We start from the raw sequence: 21,586 nt of genomic DNA, 5'->3' as shown, positions 1-21,586 counted from the left end.
GGTAAATTGGTAAAAATAATCAAATCAACTCTACTAATATTTAAAGTGGATGGACCAAACATTTAGTTGATAATTTTTTATAACTCAACCCAACTATCAATCCCTTAAAACTAAATATACCTATTCTTACTAAAAAGATATTTTTTTCCGAGAATATAATCTAAGGATGAGAATTTAGACTGAACTAGACCAAAGAAAGAACCACTTAATCTAGTTAACCATATGTGAACCGAACCAAAAATTTATGAACCGAACCGGATGAACTGTGAACCGGATCGTAACCTTAGGTCTAAAACGAAGATGCACATAGATGAAGAAATTGTCGAACAGACTCTCAGTGTCCACGGCAAGGAAGTCTCGGACGGCGTGCGAACACCTAGGCGCCGGCAACGTGCGGCGACAATTGACCTTGGAGTCACCGGCGTCGGGCAGGAAAGTCTCCAGACTCATTCGACGGGCAATTTTTGAAGTGACGGCGATAGTTCGCGGACGGACGGCGAATGCAAAACCTGATCCTCTGAACCTGCGGACGGATCTGTGAGTGAGCAACATGTCGGAATGGGTAAACTACGACGCCGGAAGTAGGGTGCGCTGTTTTAGACGGCGGGTAGAGTACTGGCGACAGCAATGATAGCAGCGGGCAGCTAAGGTTTTGCGGCGAAAGAAAAATTTGAGTTTCTTCTTAAGGTTAGATTTACCGATCTGATACCATTTTAGTTTAGATATGGAATTAAAATATGTTTAGATTCCACTAATTCAATCATAAGATATGTAATCTTCAAATAGGAGAAATGTTGAATATTTAGAATAAATCAAATCATCAATAAATGATATCAGCTAATTAACATATCGAAAACAATATCTTCTCATTGACAATACAACTCTTCGATTATTATGAATGTGGTATAGTTTAAGATGAGAAACTAGCATGATCAAATCAATAAATTAATTCACACGTCCCTAACTCCATTTTTCAGGTACTTTTATGTTTGTACATATTGTCCATTCCATGACGGCCATAATCTTTTGTTCTCGACAAATCTTAACTCCCAAAAAGTTTCGAGGCTTCGTTTCTGCGACCCACAAATATTTTGACCGTTTTAAAGTTGAAGTATTTTCTAAAGAAGTGTGTGAGATGATATTGGATCAGTATCCTGACATCAAAACATTGAATAAACTCCACTCCAAGATTGTTGTTAATGAAGATCTTCGGATTGACCCAGCTCTTGCTATTAAGCTTATGAGAGCTTACGCTGCTTATGGGGAAACAAGTGTTACCCGATGCATATTTGATAGTACTCTTGAAAGGAATGTTGTCTTTTTTAATGTCATGATAAGAAGTTATGTGAACAACAACATGTATGTTGAAGCTCTTTCCATTTATCAAGGCATGTCAAGTTTTGCTTTTAATCCTGATCATTACACATTCCCTTGTGTTTTGAAGGCATGTTCTGGATTGGATAATTTGAGGGTTGGGTTGCAAGTTCATGATGCAATACTGAAAGTTGGTCTCGGCTCAAATTTATTTATTGGTAATGCTTTGGTAGCCATGTATGGTAAATGTGGTTGTTTAAGGGAGGCTCGAAAAGTCCTTGATCAAATGCCATACAGAGATGTGGTTTCTTGGAATTCAATGGTTGCAGGGTACGCACAAAGTGGGCAATTTGACAATGCATTGGAAATTTGTAAGGAAATGGGTTCTCTAAAGCTAAATCATAATGCTGGTACAATGGCTAGCCTTTTGCCTGCTGTGTGTTATACATCATCGGAAAATGTTCAGTATATCCATAACATGTTTGAGAGGATGGCTAGGAAGAGTTTGGTTTCATGGAACGTGATGATAGCAATATATGTGAATAATTCTATGCCAAATGAAGCTGTCAGTTTATTTTTGCAAATGGAGGGATGTGGGATGAAACCAGATGCAATTACAATTGCGAGCCTTCTTCCTGCTTGTGGGGACCTTTCAGCTCTATTTCTAGGAAGGCGTCTACATAAATATATTGTGAAGGACAATCTTCGACCAAATTTGTTACTTGAGAATGCATTAATTGACATGTATGCTAAGTGTGGATGTTTAGAAGAAGCTAGGGATGTATTTGATAAAATGAAATTGCGAGATGTCGTGTCATGGACATCAATGATGTCTGCGTATGGAAGAAGTGGTCGAGGCTATGATGCAGTGGCACTTTTTGCAAAAATGCTAGACTCGGGTCTAAATCCAGATTCCATTGCTTTTGTTTCTGTACTCTCTGCTTGTAGCCATGCGGGATTGTTGGACCAGGGGCGTCATTACTTCCATGTGATGATGGAACAATATAGGATAGTTCCTAGGATAGAACACTTTGCTTGCATGGTAGATCTATTCGGACGAGCTGGTGAAGTCGAAGAAGCATATAGTTTCATCAAGAAGATGCCAATGGAGCCAAATGAAAGAGTTTGGGGTGCACTTTTGAGTGCTTGTCGAGTGCATTCAAAGATGGATATTGGACTTGTAGCTGCCGATTGTCTTTTACAATTGGCCCCTAAGCAATCAAGCTACTATGTCTTGTTATCAAACATTTATGCAAAGGCTGGTATGTGGAAAGATGTAATGGATGTTCGATATGCAATGAAGAATTTAGGAATTAAGAAAGTGCCGGGTATTAGTAATGTTGAACTTAATGGTCAAGTTCATACATTTCTTGCTGGTGATCAATATCATCCACAAGCAAAGAATATATATGAAGAATTGGATGTATTAGTTGGGAAAATGAAGGAGTTAGGTTACATTCCTCAAACTGAGTCTGCTCTCCATGATGTGGAGGTTGAGGATAAAGAATGTCATCTAGCTATTCATAGTGAAAAGTTGGCCATCGTCTTTGCCATTTTAAACACGAGACATGGTACACCAATTCGAATTACGAAAAACCTTCGTGTCTGTGGGGATTGTCATATTGCTATTAAACTTATGTCCAAATTAGTGTCACGCGACATTATTGTTAGAGATTGCAATCGTTTTCACCATTTCAGTAATGGAATATGCTCATGTGGAGATTACTGGTAAGCATCCTAGATGTTTAAGTATTAAAAGAGATCCTTTGGGAAAGGGACAAGCTTGTGGTGTCACCCTTGTCCTATTCCTTGCCTTTTGAAGCTTTAGGTGATATAATTTTCTTCTTTGATTATTTATTCTCATGGCTTTCATTTGCATTTTTAGTGTGAACTGTGAGAATTTATATATTTAATTTTCTTGGTCTAAAGACGTAAAGTAGGAGGCTTTGAGAGGTTGATGCTTCATCAATGAGAGGAGAGATGTGGACAAGGAAATGGAAGGGAAGATGTGAACTTGTATGTTTGGAGGGCATTTTGCCTACCATAAATTTTGTCTAAGATAAGTTTTATAGCTTATAAGTAAATGAAGAATTTAATGTATAATAACATTATTACATTTATTTAATTTTTTTTCCTGACAAATATCGTATCACTATATTTTATTACCTTTTGTGCCCAATAAACAATTTTATTTTATTTTTTGGGAATAATTTTTAAACTTGCTAGGCAAGGTTTGACTTTCTTCCCCTCCTGTAATTTCATACCTTTCATGGGTATTCACGGAAAAAAAAACTACAGTATTCATTAAAAAAAGATGCAGCCAAGGACGAAAATGCCCACATTGATACAAACATCAGTATCTCAAATTTATGGATATATCAATTGGTATTTATACATTGACGAATATGGTAGAAAAATTACAAATATCATGGAAATTTTAAAAAGATATTGCAAAATTTTTGGGTAAAAGTTTAGAACAAACTTATTTGAGTAATAAACTATAACTTTAAGTATATAAATCAAGAAAAATATTTGGATGCATGATGGGCACACTCATCTTTATGGAGTCCACCCAAGTATTAAATCACAAGTTGTAGACTTTTAAAATATATATATTTTTATATTCTTTCCCTTTGTGTTTGAAGGTGTAAACCCTGAACCCTAATTTTCCTACTCGTGTATGTTCACTATTGAGACCAGTATGGTGAGTAGGTTAATGTGAGAACTAATGTTTAATTATAGGGAAAAGGGTGAAGAGTTAGAAGAAATGTTTAAGTTTGGAAGCTTGACTCTTGGGTGAAGCTAGAATTGGCTAAGTGTTGTTATTATGTAGCCCATGCGTTGGCTTGGTGTTAGGCGTTGACCTTACTTATTTGTTGAGGTTAGTTGGGCTCTTAAGGAAGCCAAGTGTAGCCGAATAAAGAGAAACCATGCGTTGGTTGTGCACGCTAAGAGGAGCCGTGTTTAGAGCAAGTAACCCTATGCGTGGACAAGGCATACGACAACCAAGTCTTGTGAGGTTAGTATGCGTTTGACAGGATCGAGTGTGCGCAAGTGTGGGCATTGGGCATTGGAGCGTTGCATGCGGACGATTGCATAGCTGCTTCCAAGGCTGCACGATGTGCTAGACGATGAACTAGACGATAAGCGTAAGCACTAGACGATAAGCGTAAGTGCTAGACGATGGGTATGAGCGCTAGACGATGAGCGAGAGCATGAGCACTAGACGATGAGCAAAAGCGAGAGCTATGCGATGGGCGGAAAGCTAGACGATTGAGGCTTTGCGTGCATGCGGACCAGTCTAGGCGTTGAGCACAAGGCGTTGGCTACTCAGTGTGTGTTAGAGCTATGCGCTGGAGTAAGGCTGGGTGTGCGTTGGTCAAGCTTAGCATGCGATTTGTAGAGTTTGTGTTGGTCAGGCTTTGCAAAGCTGAAAGGGCTGGAGTTGCAATGATGATTGAAGCCGAGAGGATGCTAAGGCACAAAATACATGCATTAGAATAGGTTTGCGTAAGAACTATGGTGTGCATTGAACATAGTTGAAAGCATTCATTGATAGTAGGTGAAGTAATCAGTCTTAAACGACTGATTAGGGTCACCAGTTGTCCTAATCTCTGGAATTAAGTCCACTTGAGCTGAAGGTGTCATGCTAAGCATTTATGATAAACGGTGGGAGGCAGTATAAAAGGGAGGATGAACTTCAAAAGGCCAGTTTAAATAATTCCTTTGTGCAAATTGAGAGTTCTTGGTGTCATTGGAAAGCTCTGAGAGTCTACTTTCAGAGGTGGTGCTACCGGAAGAAGATCTCACCAGAATAAGGCCGGAGAAGGAAGAAAGTGACAAGAGGTTCAGTTCACAGGTGATTCTGGGTCGTTGATGAATAATTGAGGCTCCAGGATGAACCATAAAGAGTTTGAAGTTGAAATTTTAAGGTAAGCTTCCTAAGACAATTCTAAACAAGTTTGTAGAAGGAAATTTCTTGAGATGAACTTTAGAATTTGAGTTATTTATGAGTAAGTCGAATTTAGAATTCTATGAACAAGTAGGCAGTTGCTTGGGTTGAGTAAGTTGGTAGCTCACAGTAGGCGCTCGGACAGACCAAGGGTGGAGCACCTTTATGCGTTTAACCTGCTGTTTGGGCTGAGGAGGCTTGCGTTGAAGTCTTGGATGCATAGATGCCTATGTGAATGACCATGTGCGACTAAAGGAACACTTAGAGTAAGTGTTGGTTGCATAGTGGGAATGCGTTGGTGAGGTGTGTTGCCCGTATAGCAAGAGCCAAAATCTCAAGGAAATTTCTAAGTACTTGACCTATAACCAGGTATGCGTTTGAGTAAAGGTCTTCTAGGGGAAGGCTAAATGAAAGTTTAATTAAGAGTTAGTCTCAAAGGGAGACCATTGCTAGTAGCTAAATATATTCTGTTGTGTCCACAGGATTGACACCATTGCTAGAAGCATATCAACCTTTAAGGAGTAGCTCTAAAGTTGTGAGTGACTAAGTATTTATAATGTTTTTTAAGAATCCATGATTTTAAGAAAGATTATTTTCATGGTAGCTAGTTTACAAAGTAGTTTTTCCAAGCAAACTATGAGTTTATGTTTTCAAACACATACCATGTATGAAAGAATGTTGTAAAACTATTTATGTGTGTTCTATACACAAAGCATGCGTTAGAGCCTTTAAAGACATGTTTCTATGCGTTTAGCTTTACATGCTTTAAAGAGTAAGTCTTAGTATGACTAATGTTACTTCAGGCTCGATATTGAAGGACTTGGAGAAGGTATCTGAGCAGACCCAGATCTCTTGAACCGGACCTCCAAACCTTCAAAAAGGGCTGAACTGGGTTGAAACTGGTCGAACCAGACCTCCTTGACCCGAACCAGTCAGACTGCTGGTTTGGGTTAAAGCGCACATGTTGGGTTAGGGTGAGCAGCATTGCAACGCTCTCACCCTAGTGTTGCGACGTTGCAGGCATTCTTCAACGTCTGGACAGCAACATGAGCAGCGTTGCAATGCTACCTGGACAGATGCTCCCCTAGAATTTGCAGCAACTCGACCTTCTTCACTTCTTTCTTCAATTACATCTTAATTTCAACTCTAATGACTTCAAATAAATTACAGACTCTCGAGCACACATATAAGCTCATCAATCAAGAGCCAATTACAAATTTAACAAAGGAATCAAAGAGAGATTTAATGTCAAATCTCAAAAAAAATATCAGTGCACCATTTTCATATATCTCATGAAAAAATACCCACCAAGCCAAAATTAAACTAAATTGAATGTTTAAATTATGCTCTGATATCAATTGTTAGAGTTAGAAAACATGCAACGGAAGAAAAATGGATCATTAAGCATTCTAATTCATTAATTTTGACTTTGAATTAAACATGCTTTTAACTAACAAGAGGGTTTCATAACATGTCATTGAAGTAACACTTTAATCACGATCCTCAACTGCTATCTCCTTGAATTCAACTCATGAACCACCACAAGGCCTTTCTTACTATGCTATAGGTGTCTTGGATTGAGTTGTGGGACTCAAAATAAGCTTGAATTGAAGGGAATTTGGAGGAAGCTTTTTGGTTTCAGCAATTGAAGAACTCTTCTTCAACACCCAGATTTTTAGAGCTTCAACAACAGATTGCATAAAGATTTTCACCCAACCTCTTCATTATTTATTGCAGACAATCATGCTAACACTATGCTGCATGATTTGCAACTCATGCTTGGAAGATTGACTGAATTTTGAAAGTGGAAAGTGAGTAAGCTAGTTGGAAATGGAAGTGGGAAAATCCTAACTTTTCCATTTCCAATTTTCTTTTTTTTTTTTAATTTGCAAATAAAAACATAATTTTAGTTTTTAATTCAACAACGAAAACTAAAATTATATTTAATTTTACAAAAATTAATTCAAAATTAATTTTTCTAATAAAATTAATAATTAATAATTAGTTAAACAATTCAATTAATTCAATTAATTCAATATCAATATTAAATTACATTACTCATTCCACCATCATGAATCCCTATTCACGAATTTAATATTTAAATCATATTTAAATATTAATTGATTTTCGAATTTCATTTAATTCCGAAATTAGATACGTAATTATATCGCATATAATTACTAATTTCCTTAATTTTAATTTGAATGTTTCAAATCAACTTATCACGCTAATCTAAGGTTAATCCATTTGTGAGCTAGTAGAGGGACCTCATGGACCTATGGATCATGGGCTCCAATAATCCGAGATTAATTGGCTAAACTCTTTACATCGAATTAACCCCCATTCATTAACTACTGGGTCACTCCACTAAAGCCTAGAGTTGCACTCCCCTCACTGTAGATAATTGTGTCCACTCGATATAACCCTGATTAGTAAGTTAACCCTTCACAAGTTGTTCGTAATAACGGCTAGGTCAAAAGGTTGTTTTACCTCCGAGATTACCTCTTGTTCCTTAAGTTCTACTGATCATCTAATGAACAATTGGTTTTTGATCCGATCATCAAACCGAGTCCCTCTCGGGCCAATAAGAGGGCATGGCTCATTGTTCAAGACCCAGAGTCAGTACTTAAAGGAACAACCTGTCTACTATCCTTGAAAGTGGGCATGAGTGAATTCCATCTTGCACCCTATGTCCCCAGCTATCTACCCAGTCTTACCATGAAAATGAGAGGTTTATTGAGCTGGTGCTGCTGAGCCAACCCTTACTTATGCAAATCTAAGGATAATCCCGAATAAACAGGAGTTCTTAGCTAGCTCAGGATTAAGACCAAGTTACTAGGTCATCGCTTTGAAATACTCAGTCTTAAACAGTAAACAACGTTATAAAGTAAGAGTGACTTATTTCGTGGTCCGATCTTGTGTAAACTCATTCACAGGATGCCTCCATTCCTCATGTCATTACATGTACGAATCAGGATCACTTCGTCTGTAACACTTTACAACTCCTTGTAACAACTACAGAGTGGGCCGCATCCAATAATATTACCAGAATAAGGCACCCAGCCTTATTCATATACTATAGATCATTTTGATTATTTACTTAAACTGATCCACTTCTAGGTCTCTACATAAAGTTCAAGTATTCATGTAATAGTCATGGATTTTTTAATTTATTGGATTTATTTCTAAAACGAAATAAGCAATTCATGTATTCAATAACAACTTATTGAATTTTCAGAATAAGTTTAATGTTTACAAACCACAAGGTTTAGGACATAAAACCCAACATATATATATATATATAACCAAATTAAAATTGTTTTTAATTTAATTAATACACTCCCATAACTCTCTCTCATTTAACGTGGGATAGGAGGTAGAGAGATTTGAGGATTTGGTTATCTTCTTCTTCCTGTAGTTTTTTTCAGAAGATCACACAGAGAGCCTTTAGTGAGATTATTACTCTCAAGAAAAACTATCCTTCTCCCGTCCAAAATTAATTATTGAAGCCCACACAACTCTCAATCAATTATCAACTTTGAGAATATCGAGAATTCCTCGTGGTATGTGTTTTTGCGTTTCTATGTTCGTCAGTCTGAAGGAAAATTCAAAGAGTTCGATTTGTTATTAACTTGGAGGACTGTGTGAAGAATTTTGGTCTTCAAGGGTAAGTACTCATAATCCCTTCTTCCTCTCTAAATTTCTAAGAATTGCATGGTTAATTAGATTTATGAATCCTAGTTTTCGTCCTCTATTTAGTTAAATGCTATGTAAAAGTAAAATTGGGACACGATCATTCCGTTGCGAATATTTACCTACTCTTTCATCACTATGGTTGTAATGGAGGTTAATGGTGCTCTCTTCCTTTTCAATGAAAACCGAGCATTCACTAAGAAACCCTCAAAGAGAAGCTCAAGAGGTTAAAGACAATAGTGGATTGGGGAGAGATTTGGGTAGACTTTCAGTCAATTTCTTGACAAAAGGTCTAACAACTTTAATATGTGAATCGGCAATATATAGGCGTCAAGAGGAAGGTTCTTCAACTTCTTTCTAATAATGATCTGATACCTTCACATTTAATTTCATGTCCTGCTGTACTGGATTCTTTACGTCACAAATTCATTGGTTCTACTGTGACCATCTCAAATTAGCTACCAACTTGCACTTTGATTTGACGTGCCACCACCCATGCGTTTGTCGTTTTCCTTTCTATATGTTTCTTTTCAACGCATGATTCTTCTTTGCATGCAAGATGAGGTTAATTCGATCTCCTTGTGCATCCAATGGCTATAGCCTTTGTTTCCATTGTTAGTTTTTGCTTATTTTCATTAAAGTCATGCGTTTAAAGATGTCAGATTTATAATTTGCAAGATATTAAGTTTTATAAATGCTTGAACGCAAAATTTATACATTTACACGCAAAATTTATACATTTACATGATTTTTATCTTGAGTTAATGCATTTTCTACTAAATTTCCCTAATTATTCTAAATAAAGAGCTATAGTAACTTGTATTTCTACAAGTTATCACCCATGACTATAACCATGAGATTAATTTATATGTTCCTTTTTACTTCAAATTTTATTGAGTGAAAATGAAAGCTTTGGACGGTAAAAGAAACAAAATTTACATCAATTCAAGTTTTGAAGTGAATCGTGAAATGATGTAAACATTCAAGGCAAAATATTGAAATGAGGTAAAAATATAAGTTCTTGTGGTTTTTTTTTTATTGAAATTTTATTTCTTGAAAACAAAGGTTTTTTTATGGTAAAAGAAGCAAGACTCACATCAATTTAAATTTGAGGTGAAAATATTGCAAAAGTTCAATGTAAAAAGTTAAACGAGGTTAAAATATATTTACCATTGCGTAGTTTTCTATCAAATTCTATTACTTGGATGAAATCCACGATATGTCATGGTATATCTAGTTTTCGTGAAATTTTCACATATGTCCACCTTTCTTATGTCATATATCAATATGCGATATATCTCTCAATTGATATATCGATGAATACCAATAATATGGACGATTTTTTTATGATTCTCTATTAAAACGATCTTACCTTCCTATATCTCTATCGGTACTATAATCTGAAAGATAGATTGGTGAAATATCGCCAATATATCATGGTTTTTACATCCTTGAAAGCAATTGAATTGATACACAAATCAAGTTTAATTCTTAACATGGACATATCTAGGATCATAGATAGTAATTGATAGACAAAAGAAATTTCACAATGACTAAATCATAAAAACTATAAAATTGAGACCACTCTTAACTATTCCTAGTACAATTAAACACTCTAAAATTAAAACATCTATTGTCTTTATATCAAAGTCTAGTTGTCTTTGTTGTAATAGAAGCTCAACTCACATTATTATAAGAGTTAAAATTGATCAAGTTACTGTCAACGAGAGTGCAACTTAACCGTTAATAAAATATATATCATTGACTAGCATAACATAGATTTGAATTTCTCACTATGTTAGAATATGAATAAAAAAAAAAAGAGATATTAGAGTTATTATTATTATCATCATTATTTATTTATTTTGATAAGAGTGTTTAAGCTAGGAATTTTTTTTAAAAAAAAATAATGTTTTTTTAAAATATAATGACAAAAATAGGGTTGGATGGAAACATTTTCTAAGAATAGTGTTTTGGGAAACTATTGACAAAATTGGGATAGTGGAATTGTGTACCGGGTACACGATTTCCATGTGGCAAACTCGTGTATCCGGTACATGATGCGTAATTTTTATGAAGTGGAAATGTGGATGATATGCGATGGTGAAATTGCATTGTGCACTCAAGTTTCCTCAGCGGAATCCAAGTGTAAATTCCACTGAGTTTCCTGGTAAGTCCAGGGTCGAACTCAGGGACTTGTGAAAATAGATTGAGATGGTAATTTTTATGAAAACCTTGCGATGACCGGTAACTCAATTAAATATTGGTTTTTTGTTGATTGCGTTGATGAAAAATAAACAAATGCGGTGGATTTGAGAAGAGTCAGTTGTGTGATAGATGCACTGAGTATGTGATGAACGAGTTGAGAAGATCTTTAGCTAGCGTTACTTGGGAATGCGACAGACTATGCGATCATGCTACAACCATGCACAGCAAGTCATTTTTCAATGCAAATGTGATGCTCCTAAGTCTAGGATGCATGTGTTGAATGCAAAAGTGTCCATAGAGCTTATCCCTAAGTCTCTACTCTTGTCCTATACGATGATGCAAAATGCATAAAAGCAAGGTGACCGCATACAATCATATCCTATCTCTAGGATGCATGCGACGCATTAATGGCAAACAATGCTTATTCTTAAGCTCCTATCTCTTTCTTATGGGTTCTAATTTGACTCTCTCGAATCTGACTCTCTCGAGCTTAGATTCTAACCTGACCTTCCCAAGCCTAGATCCTATCCTTAGACTACCCTCCTGAGTATCTCTAATGGACGAATGAAGCATTCATAATACAAGAAAATCGTATAGAGTGAAGATTCCCTAGTTGTGCTAGCTAAATGCTTCTCAACCCATTCAACTAATTTAGCTACTCATGCGTAAATAACAGAGAGTGAACGATATAGAGAATTAGATTCCATTTCAATAAATGAGTGGAGTACAAAATAATAATGGAAGTTAAAGGTAGAGAGCCCAGTAGCAATTCCTTGCTGACCGAGGCTTTTACACTATAATCTCTATTCAGTTCTAAAGATGTTCCCGCTTCCACAGGCATCGGCCCTCTCTCTGTCCTTGAAGATTTCGGCTCTCCCAAGCTTATCGGAACGATCTATCGGCACAACCTTCTCTCTCTCGTCCGCTTAAAATGAAAGAAAACTATGAACAAGGACGTATGAAACTTCGAACAAAAAATGGTGAACCGATCAACCCCTTTTCTCAAGGATGCCTCTGGTATTTATAGAACATCCAAGGTGAACGGCGTCTTCTCTCTCATGATTATACAGATGGGACGACTTTAATTCCTGACTGATGCGCCGAATAATTGTCATCGAAAAGCTGAATGTACTTGTGATCGTTATCGACTGTCAACTTAATTCGGATTCGACTATCATCAACTTTCTATCTCATCGCGATTAATTAGCTTTTCACCCAGATGCGCTGTTGAATATATAAAAAATTAATAAAATTATTTTATTCTATATCGATTTTGCACTAATGATGAATGAATGAATGAAGTTCTTGTCCCCGGCAACGATGCCAAAAACTTGTAATCTTAAATTTGTATTTATCTTTATCTATTGTGCTGCTTATGAATGAATATGAATATGATGATGCTCTATACGCTCAAGTACTTTGCGATAAATATATTGTTGCGATACTACGTTCTAAGTGTATGCGTTGATGGTAATATGCTTCGTAGTATGCGATGATGTAGTACGTGTCACAAGTTTTCTTATGCTAGAACCAAGTATAATTCCAACGCAAGTTTCTCAGAATGACCTGAGGTCGAACACAGGGATTGTTGTTGTTTAGATGCGATACTAGTGTGGTAAATGCGACTAGTTTATCATAAAGAATAAAGAATTTGGTTTGCACAGAAAATGTAAATTGCAATGAAAATAAAATGCATTAAAGTAAATTACGATGATAAAATAAATGTCTAAACTACTATGTTACAGGGTGAGGGCTGGCTGTGAAGTTGTACAAAAGAATCTAATGAATGCGGTGGCAAGTCTTATGAATGAATTAGAAAAAGAATGAGTTGAAGGAGAGGACATCGCAAGTTCGTCAATCCTGTTAAGGACGTAACTGAGGTTCTGCTTTCCCTTGGCTTACACCTTTCAGTGATCGGTTGCATTCCCATACGTCTATGGTGAAACAGGGATGAACGTAATGAACACAGGGTTATTTCCATCTCTAGAAATACTTCTCGCTTTAGTTAACGCATTCTTCCAACCTTCTCTTGATGGGTGAAATAATATCTTCACTTTTACTCTTATAGGTGAAGATGCCATCGAGCATGCTTTAGCTAAACTTAGCCGATTACCTTAACAAGGATTAACTCACTCGCTTAATCCTTCCCCTTTACCCAGGGGATTAAGGACACAAAATGGAGAAAATGGATGATAAATGTATGGAAAGGAATAGAGAGATGATAATGATGACGATAATGATATTTAAATCTAAAGTCCAGTGTTTGATACATGATTTGGTGAATGAAAGATTAAAGAAGATGAACACAGTAGATGAATGAAAGAATAGAAATAAATACGGAAAGAGTGTCAATGTCTTGACACAAATCCCAATCGGAGACGTTGTGCTTGTCGGCGTGTGGATGAGATGGAGTAGAAAGCTTCCCTCTCAGGCTTGCTTCCCAGGTAGAAGTGACCTCTTGCACAGAGCTTCTTCTTCGAGAATGGAAAGAATTTCTTGCTCAGAGACTCACCTTTCAGCCTTGTCTCGTCGTTCTCCCGGATTTTATCTATAAAGTCTCTTCAGACATGCCTCCTTTGTAATGAATTCAAGGAAGCTATTTATAGACAAGTCCTTGGCTCTTGTATTGGTGGCCCCACTATGTAATTCTGATAATTCCTGCCATGGCGCAATGGAAAAGTCCTCTCTGCTCCACGATCAATCTATTAGAATCATACAACAGAAAGCTGTACACGTCAAAATCGCCCGCGAATGCATTACTCTTCACATCTTTGATCGATCGTCGCATGCGGTGTAGTTGTTTTGATTACCGCATGCGGTGGAAATGTGTTGATCGCTTGAATCCATGATCGATTGTCACATGCGCTACATTTGCGTTGATCATTTTTCGTTTTAGATTGATTGGCGCATGCTGTGTAGATGCGTTGTACATTTTTTCCTTGAGCAATTAACGCATGCGGTGACCTATTTCCTGCAAAACAAAGACTTGGACATTCCATTTCGCCATCGCAATGAGGTTAGTGGGTGTGCTTGTGACACTTTATAATTTTCGCATTTCTAAGCCAATTCTTATACTATCGACGCAACTTTTCCTTCTTTTTGCCGCATAATCTAAATAACACAGCATAAATAACTTGTATTTCTATAAGTTATCATGCGCCCACCATGTTGTGCTAACCAAGTTGCGGCAATCCTTCTCGGACGAATGTTTACGAACACAATCATCGCAAAGCCTTGCGATTGTGCTCGACCAATAATTTCCTATGATCGCAATTCTTGCATTGCGTCAACTCTGCATAAAAACACTAAAATCAACTGTTCCATGCAATGAACGCATACGACCGCAATATTATGAAATTGATGCTTGATGGACGCAATTTAACATGTTTTATCAACGCAATCCAACATTGCTTAAGAACTTAGAACAATGGTAACGTGCATTTCTACCCGTTATCACACCCTCAAATTTAAACAATGTTTGTCCTCAAGCATAAGCTAAAGATTCCTTTAGCAAGTCAACCGCAATGTTCTTTTCCTAAGGATTTCTCAAGATACTTCGTTCAAATCCTATGTACCAAAAAGTTTCCTTCAGTCTTATTCAAGTCTCTTCTTAAAATATTTCTAAGACCTAGGGAACTGCAAGCTTAACCTTCAAAAAGACTTTTCTAAGCTTTCCGGAACATCGCATATTTATTTCAAAAAGAAAAATTTTCCACTGGGTGCCAAATGATTTTATCCTTGCATATTTCTTTTCATTATTTTTTTTCTGACCTTGTGCTGATCCAAGTGCTTTGCCTTCGTTTTGGCTTGCCCCCACGTGTATCATGGCGAACATCCAACTACGAGCAATGCGCTCTTTTCAAACTAAACTCATGCTACTTGGTAGTGGAGTTGCAGTCATTTATTTATGCGTTGATCCTGGTGGACTTACTTTCATTTTGGCTTGCTCCCACGTGTGTCATGCGGACATCCAACTACGGTTAAGTGCCTTTCACAACTTAACTCTAATCAACATGGGTTTCCTATTGTGTTGATAAGTAAATCATGTTAATAAATCAAGAAATTATGTCATCTTAGGCCTTTTACTTAAAATTATGAAGGTTGTTAGGAAGAATATGCGTCAATATGTTAGGAATTCACGAGAAAATGAGCTTGCGTCGATCAGCATGTGAATCTCAGCTAACCTATTATTATGCGTTCAATGTTTTATTTTTGTAGCTAAAACAGGAAATGGATGCAGAAGCGCGAAATTGGCCCACGCATAGACGACCGCCATGCGGAGAAAACACTCCATCGCAAGGCCGAACAAGTCGATAACGCATGGATGTTGCGGTAATCAGCCGTAATGCGTCTATACACATGGGAGTTGCGCTCGCCTAGCGATTGTGGTCATCATGTGAGTTGCGGTATTAAGCGAATGCGGTCATTGAATGATTGCGGCTACGCGACAGCATACTAATGGATCAACGCAAGGTTGGTGGAATGGATGCATCAACGCATCTACCTCGAGAAAGACCAAAAGATGATGCTAACATTTCCATCTACCACGCCGTTAGTGGACAGAGGTTCAGAAAGGACTAACACACCACGTTTAGACTCAGAATAGTTCAATTAATGCTGTCGGCAACCAATAGAACCCGATGAGCTGAAATTCAAGTTATCCAAGGTTTTCGCCTGAGGTTCGCCTAGCGGTGGATCCTTGTGATCCAGACAAAATTCATGAGAAGATGCTGAGAGTTCTTCACTCCTTCATTCCATTTTGAGTGACAACCGGAGCCTTCGACCGGAGCTAGATCTCAAGAGAGTTAGCTCCTCCGCCCATCCATGGCACCACCGAAGCCTTGACGCACATCCCACTGGAAGCAAGTCTTTGCTTCCAGCCGGTTCATTTTCATTTTTCTTTCTTTCTTATATTGTATTTGTATGACATTTTGTGATTGGAAATTAATACAATTTGTTTTTCAATGCATTTCTCTTTTCCTTCGACTCTATCTCCATCTTCTTGCTTTAGCATTTTTACTTTCAATTGCAACACTTAGTGGGATCGCTTGGGTATCGCATACTTAGTCATGTGGATTAGGGATATGAAGCATGTACAACCCACCGAGAGGTGTGTGTTGCGCGAGTATGTGAGTAATCTTATTTGCTTAGTGTGAAGCTGCTGCAACGCTGTAGTCTATTTGAGGTGTCTATATGCGCTATTGCTTATGTGTATGAGTGGAAGTCAGCAAGCAATCAACTGCCTGGGAGGGTAAGTGGTTGGTTGCATGAAGCATAATGCATGCTATTGTTCATTAGGGATAGTAACATCTTAGGTCAGCAAAGTTCAATGCGGTTACCTTGTCCTATGAGCACATCATTCATCATTTAGACATACTTGGGAGAGTAGTCTAAAACACAAAATATAGGACTTACGAAGAGCGAATTGGGAACGTATAGGCAAGAATGAGGAAACTTAGGGATAAAGCTCCGTTTGCTTCACACAGCGTATGCACCCTACAGAATGGATTTGCATGCGTCTAGGAAGTAGGATAAGGGGTTATGTGGCAGCCATGCTCATTGCCGTAGGAGCTAGTGAGCTGGTTATAGAGGTCTAGGCAGGACATAGGCTTCTCAGCAATATCGCAGATACAACGCATACGTTCTAGAGTTAGGTTCACGTGTTGTGTAGCATGATTGCATGGTTTGCGTTGACTAAGGTTGCCCTTGCGGTCATTCTTAAGGGTTGCAATGAAAACATCTCCGCATTTTATCTATTTTCCATTTTCATTTATTTCCATGTTGAGTGTTGTCGTAATCTTCTACCTCTCATGCATATTCTCATTGCGTTGTCTGTTAGATAGGAGTAGGAGTTAGAATTAACTTAGCAACCCCTCCAACATTCTTTTATTTAACTGCCACATGCACATCACCTCTCGGTAGGGTGATTGCGTTCGTCTGGTTGATTATGTTGACTTGCCACTATGCATTGTTGGACTATTGATTGCGATTCCTTGTATCAAGTTCATCATCGCAGTCATTTGACTCTGAAGGGATGCGATAGCCCCATTATTCGCGTCAATGTCCTTGATTCTCAATTCTTTGATCACTTTCTCTACAGTCTTCATGATTTTCAAAATGCGATCAAGGATATTCTTGGCCTCATCATAATTTTTATCCAGCTAGACCTCCAGTTGTTGCCGCATTGGCAGCCGTCCTGCGATGCAGGTTTTAATCCGTGGTAGAAAATCTCCATCTGTAAGCAGTCTGGTAAGCCGTTGTGCGGGCAATCTCTTAACCAGCCTCTTAAACCTCGCCCAAGCGTCACTGAGCGATTTCGTCCAGTATCCTGTTCAAAATTGGTGATCAACTTCCTTCTTCTGGCATTCTCCGTCGGAGGAAGTAACTTCTTCATAAAACTTCTCAACTACTTGCTCCCATGATGTAATCTCCCCTGGTTCAAGAGAATAACCCCATTTTCGTGCCTGGTCACACAACGAAAAATGGGAAACAATGTTAATCGAAACCTCTTCAGCGGAGATTTTTGGGAACAATAAAAGTGTTGCAGATCTCAATGAAACTCTGGGAGGTGGGCGTGCGGTTCCTCGCCATGCCTATGACGCAAACTGTCCGGCAGTTTGGAATCATCTACAGCATCACCGGTTTCATTTCGAACACCTCGATCCTTCAAGAACGGGCCTCATGATTCCTGGGAAGAAATCATAGAGGTTGGGCAACGCATAGTTCGAATGGGCCTATTGCAGTCGTTTCGCCAATAAGGATGGATTCACCATGATATTAATTTTCATTTGGTGCTTCCATTTCCTGGTTGTTCCGCCATGTTATCTTTCTCTTGTTGTTGTTGTTGGCGGCTGTCTCTCAATCTTCATCGGAATTGTTCTTTCAAATCTCTGGGTTCCATAATTCGCCAGAGATTGAAAGCTGCAAAGAAAATAAAAAAATTACCTAGCACAATGTATTGCCGAAGTCCCCGGCAACGGCGCCAAAAATTTGATGCATGTTGTTATGCGATGAAATAATGGTAAAGAATGGTATGGTGAAAAATGCATTGTGCATGCAAGTTTTCTCGGCAAGATCTAGGTATAAATCCTACTGAGTTGCCTGGTAAGCCCAGGGTCGAACTCAGGGATTAAGAAAAATAGTATGCGATGGTAATTTTTAGATCACTTTGCGGTAACAAATAAATCAAGGGGTTGGTTGGTTTGTTGTTTACAGTATAAAGTGTATGCGGCGGAGTTTAGAAAAGAGTTAATAATATGAAAGATGCGTTGAGTATGCGGGGGAACGGGTTGAGAAGGGGTTTAGCTAACACTCCCTAGGATTGCGTTCATGTTATACGGTCATGCTACATACATACAACAGCAAATCATCTCTAAATGCAAATGCTATGGCTTCTAGTTTTAGAATGCATGCGATATATGCGATGATGTCTATAGGACTTACACATAAGCCTCTATTCTTGTCTATGCGATGACGATTGACACACACACATACAAGGCGACTGCATACTACCATAACCTATCTCTAGGGTGCATGTGATGCATGTTGGCAAACAGAGCTTATCTCTAAGTCTCTATCTCTTGCTTATACAGATCTAATCTTGCTCTCTCGAGTCTAGATTCTACATCTGTTCACTCGCATTTCTGCCTGGCGCCAATGCATTTTCTGCACAAAAATACATAAGTTAGCTATTTTAATGCGATGGGCGCATGCGATCGCAATTTTTTGAACTTAATGCTTTTGGACGCAATATTATATATTTTTACCATCAGAATCCTGCATTGTTCTATAACTTTGCACTGTAATAACGTGCATTTCTGCCCGTTATCATTGCCCATCCACTCGTAACCCAAATTGTATGGCAATATCCTTCAGCGTAATCGTACGTTCCCTACAAGGTAGGTGAAATGTGTGGGTTTCTGATCTCCAACGCTCAACTAGAGCAGTAATAAGGTGCCAATCAAGCTGGATAAAACCAATTTATTCAACCCTAAGAAAACCTGCTTGCTGAACATATGGAATAATGCAGTGATCAAAGAGGATAGAATGTTGTGCAATCACCTCCCTTCTCCGACAACTCAACACTATAGTGGAAGAACTATCCCATATTGTTTGTGAATGATGCGTATTTTGTTGGTATAATTGTATAGGATTAGAAGGACCAGACTCCATTACCTAAGAAGTTCAAATTACATTTCATAATAAAATCCATGACATAAAAGATACATAAAAAGTACATAAAAATATACAATTACATAAAATAAATTTATTACATAAATTCATTATAAGTACATAAATAATACAAGTACATAAAATATACAATTACATGAAAAATATAAATACATAAAGAATACAATTACATAAAACATAAATTACATGAAAAATATAAGTACATAAAGAATACAAGTACATAAAATATACACGTAAAAAAAATACACCTAATGACCCGTAGACGACGAAGCACCCAGTGTACGTTGTGGACAAGTACGTCTGTTATGTCCTTCTTTCTTGCAAATTGTACATCGCACTTTTTGGCTTGCTTCTCTCCAATCCATTTCATTATGAATGCACGTACTTTTTGGCTGACCTTGTTCTCTTAGTAAGTCCGCATTTGGATGAACTTCTGTAAATGATAATTCTGGCCAATAATCTGGGTGTTGAATTGGATGGAAGCGGCCTTCATAACAACGCTTGAAATTGGACAATTTGTAGCATTCATCAATAAGTGGTAGGTATGTCATACGCATGTAATTACAAACTGTAATTACATGAGAGCATGGAATCTTGAATGATTGCCACTTATTGCAAGAACATGTTCCTTCTTTCAAGCTCAAAACTTAGGTGTGCTGTCCTTTATAGGGAAAAATCATACTTATGCCAGTTTGTACTTCAAAAGTTTGACTTTCCCTGTCAATGGATGTCACCGTATGTGCAGATGCTCATTTTTCCCACCTCTTAACTTTTTTTAGGGCATATTCTGTATATATGTCCCCACGATCAAGTGCTTCACTGATTTCTTGTCTCCGGCATTCAAAATACAGTATTGTGCAATAGAATGTTAGCCTAACCAAAGAAGTAATTGGTAACATTCTAGCACCTTTGAAAACACCGTTCATGCATTCAGCTGCATTGCTTGTCATCCACCCATAGCAGTACACACTGTCGTGTGACTATGTCCATTTTTCCAAGTCAATGTCTGAAAAAAATTCAAGACATTCAGGGTGCAATTGTTTCAATTCTTTCATGCACCGAATGAACTTACGCCTTTGGTGTTGATTTTCGGCCTTAAACACCAAATTTTTTAGTTGCTTTGATTTGTATTTCGTCTTGAAATTATTGGCAACATGACAAAGACAATATCGATGGTACGCTCTGGGTTCACTCCAACCAATTTCTTCCTTATTAACTGCAGCAAGAATGCCCTTATGTATATCAGAAATCAAGCAAATACCCTCTTTTTGGGTAACATATTCACGCAATGCCCACAAAGACCATGACCAACTAGATGAATTATCACCTTCGACGATAGCAAAAGCAAGGAGAAATATATGTCCATTTGCATCAATAGATAAGCCTGTCAATAATTTTCCCTTATACTTTCCATAGAGATGAGTTCCATCAATTTGAATTAATGGCCTACAATGGTTGAAACCTTCTCTTGCAAGACCAAAAGACCAAAAAACTCGTCCAAAAATAGTCGTACCTAGCACATCAGAGGGAAGGAAAAACCAATCTGTTCGTGTTCCTAGATTGTAATGAACAAGAGCACTCAACCAATACGAAAGCTCCGAATATGATTTCTCCCAATCACCAAACACAACAATCAATGCTTTTCCCTTGACTTTCCAGACCCATCTATAATTGACATTATAGCCATATTGTTTTTTAATGGTTTCTTGGAGTAAGGACACAGCTACTCCAGGATCACCTCTAACCAAAATTTGAATTTCGTTACTCATGAAATTTGAATCAAGCTGTGAATGATCCTGTGTCAATTCTGAAAACAAATTTGAGTGTTCTCCTTGAAGTTTGGTGATTTCGAATATCCCATGAGTTTTACGCGGACATGCCCCTAACCTCCAAGTACAACCGTCACTCCATGATTTACATTTAACATACCAAAGATCCTGATTTGATTCCACTACAATAATTTCGTAGTGTTCTGTCACACAATATTTTTTTATAGCAAGCTATAAATCTTCTTTGGTATTAAACAACATTCCTTTTTGTACTAAACTACAGTTATCTACACCTAAATTCCTTTCTTCCAAAGTAGACCCTAGCTCACAAGTTGAATTTGTCATTTCCCAATCTATTTGGGTGAACATTTCCGAGGTACCAACTTAAGATCATGTTCCCCACTACTATCGTTTCCAAATAATTCATCAACTTCAATGTCAATATCACTATCTTCATCAT

At 37.6% G+C, this 21,586-nt stretch overlaps 1 protein-coding gene across 1 annotated transcript; it reads left to right on the top strand.

Annotated features, from left to right (window-relative positions):
• The first annotated feature begins 304 nt into the window (after positions 1 to 304).
• LOC120076870 (putative pentatricopeptide repeat-containing protein At3g49142) lies at positions 305 to 3,479 on the top strand. Its single transcript, XM_039030817.1, has 2 exons — positions 305 to 687; positions 978 to 3,479. The coding sequence occupies exon 2, from the start codon at positions 986 to 988 to the stop codon at positions 3,044 to 3,046; it is 2,061 nt and encodes a 686-aa protein (XP_038886745.1). The 5' UTR covers positions 305 to 687; positions 978 to 985; the 3' UTR covers positions 3,047 to 3,479.
• The last annotated feature ends 18,107 nt before the right edge of the window (positions 3,480 to 21,586 follow it).

Source organism: Benincasa hispida, chromosome 4 (genome assembly GCF_009727055.1).
Source record: "Benincasa hispida cultivar B227 chromosome 4, ASM972705v1, whole genome shotgun sequence".
NCBI lineage: Eukaryota > Viridiplantae > Streptophyta > Magnoliopsida > Cucurbitales > Cucurbitaceae > Benincasa > Benincasa hispida.
Note: the sequence above shows the minus strand (reverse complement) of the source record. Positions and strands in the feature narration are given on the sequence as shown.

Excerpts from the sequence above, each read along its gene's own strand:
- LOC120076870 (XM_039030817.1), top strand. The coding sequence starts at position 986 with ATGTTTGTACATATTGTCCATTCCATGACGGCCATAATCTTTTGTTCT.